The 5,872-nt window shown below is 50.0% G+C and overlaps 1 protein-coding gene across 1 annotated transcript; it reads right to left on the reverse strand.

Moving 5' to 3' along the window:
• Positions 1-4,061: 4,061 nt before the first annotated feature.
• Positions 4,062-5,563, reverse strand: NPPB (natriuretic peptide B). The gene is made up of 3 exons (XM_017887921.1): positions 5,302-5,563; positions 4,814-5,069; positions 4,062-4,272 (listed from the first exon to the last, which is right to left on the reverse strand). Exons 1-3 carry the CDS (start codon positions 5,431-5,433, stop codon positions 4,256-4,258), a joined length of 405 nt encoding a protein of 134 aa, XP_017743410.1. The 5' UTR covers positions 5,434-5,563; the 3' UTR covers positions 4,062-4,255.
• Between the last annotated feature and the right edge of the window lie 309 nt (positions 5,564-5,872).

Raw genomic sequence — 5,872 nt, forward strand, 5'->3', positions numbered from 1 at the left:
TTTTATTTTATGTTATTACTATTATTTTTTTGAGACAGAGTCTTCCTCTGTCACCGAGGCTGGAGTGAAGTGGCAATTTCAGCCCACTGCAACCTTGACTTCCCAGGCTCAGTGATCCTCCCACTCAGCCTCCTCAGTAGCTGGGACTACAGATGTTTACCACCACACTCAGCTAATTTTTTTTCTTTTATTTTTAGTAGAGACGAGGTCTCTCTTTGTTGCCCCAGGCCGGTCTCGAACATCTGAACTCAATTTATCTTCCCACCTCAGCCTCCCAAAGTGCTGGGATTACAGGCGTGAGCTGCTGCACCAGGCATGAGCTGGGTCTTTAAATGCCAACTCCTGGCCAGGTGCAGTGGCTCACACCTGTAATCCAAGCACATTGGGAGGCTGAGGTGGGAGAATTGCTTGAGGCCATGAGTTCGAAATCAGCCTTGGAAATATAGTGAGACTCTCCATCTCTAGAGAAAAAAAAAATTATTTTAATTAGCCGGACATAGCAGCACACTCCTGTAATCCTAGCTACTTGGGAGGCTGGCATGGGAAGATCGCTTGAGCCCAGGAGTTTGAGGTTATAGTGAGCTATGATCATGCCACTGCACTCCAGCCTTGGTGACAGAGCAAGACTCTGTCTCTACTAAAAAAAAAAAAAAAGCCAACTCCTGTCAGATGCTGGTTGAACACTGCTCAGGTCAATGTCAATTGCCCAGCACTTCCAACCAGCCCCAAGGAGCCGAGTTGGCTTTGGCTGCCAGAGAAAGTTCTTAGGCAGAAAAGTGTGGTGCTGCTGGATGAAAGGATTGACGTGTGCTGAAGCAGTGAGATCAGGGGCTATGGGCCTCTGCCGTGCCTGAGACAGGAGAGCTAGAGGCAGGAGAGTGGGAGCCAGTGTCCGAGGGCAGATACTGAGTTTGGTTTTAGAAATGCTCCAGGCAGCTGTATGGGGCAGGCTCCAGACTCCGAGGGAGCAATGGATCACTTGGTGGAATAAGACTGATTATTTAAGCTAAGGCAGTGGATGAAAAATCCTAGAGAGAGGCTGAGATCTACAACATGAACAAAGACGAACGGCCAAGTTCATGACATGGTTTAAAACCAGCTCTGCCGGAAGAGAAATGCATTTTTTTTCCTTGCCGCAAATCATTCTCAGAAAGTCCAAAGGAGGTGGGGCGCAGTGGCTCATGCCTGTAATCCCAGCACTTGGGAGGCCAGACATGGCAGAGATGGAGACTATTCTGGCTCACATGCTGAAACCTCGTCTCCACTAAAAATACAAAAAAAAAAAAAAAAAAAAAAGCCAGGCATGGGGATGGGTGCCTATAGTCCCAGCTACTCGGAAGGCTAAGGCAGAGAATCACTTGAACTTGAGAGGCAGAGGTTCCAGTGAGCCGAGATCGCGCCACTGTCCTCCAGCCTGGGTGGCAGAGTGAGACTCCATCTTAAAAAAATTAAATTAAATTAAAAGGATCAAAGCAGCCATAAGAGGAAGGGAGAGGGGCTCAGTGTTCCTTGAGACTGTCCCAGGTGCAAAATCACTGACATGAGATGAAGCTTTCAGGCCCAGCGTGGTCCTGACTTGTGTGACCTCAACACTGGAGACCTGAAAAAAACAGTTCACTCTCTATGGAAGCTTATTCCAGCTCTTAAGCCACGGACTAAATCTCCTCGGTCTGTTTTCACCAGCATGTCTTTCTGGAAAGATTAAAATAACAAGAGACCTGGTGTGGTGGCTCATGCCTATAATCCTAGCACTTTGGGAGGCTAAGGCAGGTGGATCATTTGAGGTCAGGAGTTCAAGACCAACCTGGCCAACACAGTGAAACCCCATCTCCACTAAAAATTTAAAAAATAAAAAAAAAAAAATAGCCAAGTGTGGTGGTGTACGCCTGTAGTCCCAGCTACTCAGGAGGCTGAGGCAGGACAATTGCTCAAACTGGGGAGGCAGAGGTTGCAGGGACCCAAGGTCGTGCCACTGCACTGCAGCCTGGGTGGCAAGGCAAGACTCTGTCTCAAATAAATAATTAATAAATAAAAAATAAAATAACAAGTGTAAGGCTGGGCACAGTGGCTCACCTGTAATCCCAGCACTTTGGGAGGCCAAAGTGGGAGAATTGCTTGAGCCCAGGAGCTTGACACCAGCCTGGGCAACCTGGTGAAACCCCATCTCTACAAAAAATTAAAAGTAAAAAAAAAAAATTAGCCAGGCGTGATACATGAGCCTGTGGTCCCAGCTACTTGGAAGACTTGGAACATTAGACATGACTCACAGTTGGTGGAAAAATAAGTTGGCCCTAAAACCTCATTTTTATTTATTTTATTCTCTTTTTTTGTTTGTTTTTTGAGACAGGATCTCCCTCTGTCCTCAAGCTGGAGTACAGTGGTACAATCATAGCTCACTCCAGCCTCCCTACTTCCAGGCTTAAGCAATCCTCCCACCTCAGCCTCCTGCGTAGCTGGGACCACAGGCGTGCACCACCACGCCCAGATGATTTTTTTCATTTTCATGTCTTGAAGATATGGGGGTCCCATTATGTTGCCCAGGCTGGTCTTGAACTCCTGGGCTCAAGCCATCCTTCTGCCTCGGCCTTTCAAAGTGCTGGGATTACAGTGTGAACCACTGTCCCTGGCCTAAAACCTCATTTTTGAGTAATTTTTTTGTTTGAGACTATGGAGTTTTGCTCTTGTTGCCCAGGCTGGAGTACAGTGGTGCAATCTTAGCTCACTACAACCTCCACCTCTCAGATTCAAGTGATTCTCCTGCCTCAGCCTCCTGAGTAGCTGGTATTACAGGCACACACCACCATGCCCAGCTAATTTTTGTATTTTTAGTATAGACGAGGTTTCACCGTGTTGGCCAGGCTGGTCTCGAACTCCTGACCTCAGGTGATCCACTGGCCTCGGCCTCCCAAAGTGCTGGGATTACAGGCGTGAGCCCCCGCGCCCAGTCTAACCAATCTTAATTGATGTCATTAGATATCCATAAATCCTCAGATGCACACTGGGTTAAAATGATAAATAACACAAAGGCCCACCCTCTAGGTCCCTCTCATTCAAAGAAACATCCAATAAGAACATCAGAAAGAACTTGAGAGTGAAGTTCAAGGCCAGGAGTGTGGGGCTCAAGAGTTGGAGAGCACAGGCTCGAGAGTCACCTGGATCTCCACTCAGTTCCCAGCACCAGCGCTTCATTGCTGTGTGCTCTTGGATAGGATGCTTGGTTTTCCTGGGTCTGTTTTCCCATTTGGAAAATGGGCATAATAATAGTGGACTTCATGATGCCTTACCCCTCAGCTGAGCTGGCATTATAAATGGCATTGTAAGAAAGGGAATGACATGAGGTCCTTTCCAGGAATCTGAAAGGAGAGGAACTCGGCACTGTGGGAGGCCTGGATTGCAGGGTGTGGGGGAAGGGGACCCATAGGGAAGATGGCCTCCCCAATGGTTAAGGCAAAGAGAAGAAGAGATGATGCAGCCCCAGGGGAGGGGCACCCTGGAAGGCTGGGCCCATCACCAGACCCCTCTCACTTTGTGGGTTGGAGTTTTGAAGGCTCCTTTGCAGGATGATCCCAGGAATTGGAGTTTCAAAGCTGATATTTGGGGCAGGATGGAGGGCTCACCCCTGAATGGGAATGTAGATGAGCCACACACACACACACACTGCCCCCAGTCACTGACATTTTAGCTGAGACCTGAAAGCAATAATCCCCAGGAAGAGTGCTTTAATGGTGGCATTCCAGGCAGAGCAAACACAAGTGGAGAAAATGGCTGGATACATGCGCTCAGGTTGCACACATATGTCAGGGCCGTTCCACACCCAGGAGGAAACTGCCCTGCTTTGAAAAGCAGTTTCTCCCAAGTGCCTCAAGTGCTTGAGATATTTAATAACATTTCAGAGCATTAAAAACTCTGAAAGAAAAGAAAGCCTGCTACCCTTGAGGCCATGTCCCCATCCCACCATGAAGGTGCCTTGAGATCACAGGGTTTTGTGGTTTTTGTTAGGTTGGTTTCTTTGAAATTAGGGATTATTTTTAATGCACCAAGACAAATTCAGTTTCAAAAGATAAAGCTTATAATGTTGACTTTATTTCATCATGGATATTTTGTGCTCAAAGGTAAGAAATCATCTTATATAAAACAATCAAATAAATACATAAATACATTTTAAAAAAATAGAGTCACTTCAAAGATGGCCACAGGGTTGAGGAAAAAGCCCCTTGTGGAATCAGAAGCAGGTGTCTGCAGCCAGGACTTCCTCTTAATGCCGCCTCAGCACTGTCAGGGAAAGACAGAGGGTGATGATGGTTAGGGTGGGAGATGGGGGTAGGGGCTGAGCTTCCCTCACCGTGTACCACCCACCACCCTGTTAGTCATCAGACGTTTGAGGCTTCATGCAACTCTTTGAGCCTCAGTTTTCTCATCTGTAAATTGGGGATTATCATCACTCTGGTGATCCTGCTCTCTGCCTTTGAGACTGTAGACAGTTTAGAGGAAACCAGGAGGAGATGTTTGGTTCTCTTTCTGCACCACTGAGGGGCTGCCAAATGATAAACAGACCCCAAAGGAGATTCTGCCCCTTTGATAAGAGGTAGGAGGTGAGGAGAAAGTATTGCAGGCATGGTAATGAAAGAGGCCCACATTTACTAATTCCACAAAGGCACCCCTTGGCCCTGAAGGCTGTTAACAAGAGGAAGTGATGTCCAGGTGACCTTTTCTCAAAGAGTGTGGTTCCCAGAGACAACAAACCCCAAAGTGACTCTAAAAGTGTCACACACGGGAATGGGGGCAGGCGGCCAGGGTGGCAGGGGTTGCTCACCTTTGCAGCCCAGGCCGCTGGAGGAGCTGATCCGGTCCATCTTCCTCCCAAAGCAGCCAGACCCTCGCACCATCGTGGGGCTTCGCCGTGCCCGCAGGGTGTAGAGGATCATTTTGCGGTGGCCACGGATGCCCTCAGTGGCTGCCTCCTGGGCCTTCCAGACGCCTGTGGGATGGGGGCTCTCCTGGAGGGGCTCCAGGGATGTCTGCTCCACCTGCAGCTCTGAGAGTTTGCCCTGCAAATGGTTGCGCTGCTCCTGCAATGGATGAGGGAGTCCAAGCCTCAGGGACCCACCCCTGGGCTCACCTACCTTTCATGGCACCCAAGTGAACTGACTGCCTTGGGTACAGGGTCATGGCACCCAATCTCTCCATTTTCTGATTCCTTTATCACTAATTCCAAAGGAAAGGTGAAGGCCTCTTGGGACAGCAGGTGAGGACACTTTCATTGCTGCTGTCCATTCCCCCTGAGTTGCCCTCCGCTCTCACCTGTAACCCAGACGTTTCCAAGTCCGAGACCGAACTGGGGCTGCCCAGCGGGTGGGAACGACCTCCCGAGAGAGCCAGGTGCAAGAAGAGCAGAAGCAGGAGCACCCGGGAAGGTGCTGTCTGGGGATCCATGTCTCTGGAGGGACTGCGGAGGCTGCTGCTGCTGCTGCTGTTGCTGCTGCTGCTGCGATGTATCCGGGTTTGCTTCCTACCTGCCCTCAGCCTGTGGGTGCTCCTCCTGGCTCCTTGGGATACCGTGGCCTTTTATCCTGGAGCTGAGTGTCCGCCCGCCCTGCCCTGCAGGGTTATCTCTGATTTATCAGCTACATTCCGGGCCGCTGAGATCAGGGCCCGGGAATGAGCCCCTCGGCGCCTGTGACGCGGGAGGTGGAGACCCGGGCAGAGCCGACCTTGTATAGAAATGGGCCAGGTCGGGCAGGGGGCAGGAACGCGCTGGAGACACAGACAAGTCCACGTGTCCCGCTTCTTCCTTTCCTGCAAAAGCCTGGGTGTCCTAGGTTGGCGCTTGCGTCTTGCCTCCCCACCCACCGTTGCTGGAAAAGGCAGGGAG

This window comes from Rhinopithecus bieti, unplaced genomic scaffold (genome assembly GCF_001698545.2).
Source record: "Rhinopithecus bieti isolate Rb0 unplaced genomic scaffold, ASM169854v2 scaffold_16234, whole genome shotgun sequence".
Taxonomy (NCBI): domain Eukaryota; kingdom Metazoa; phylum Chordata; class Mammalia; order Primates; family Cercopithecidae; genus Rhinopithecus; species Rhinopithecus bieti.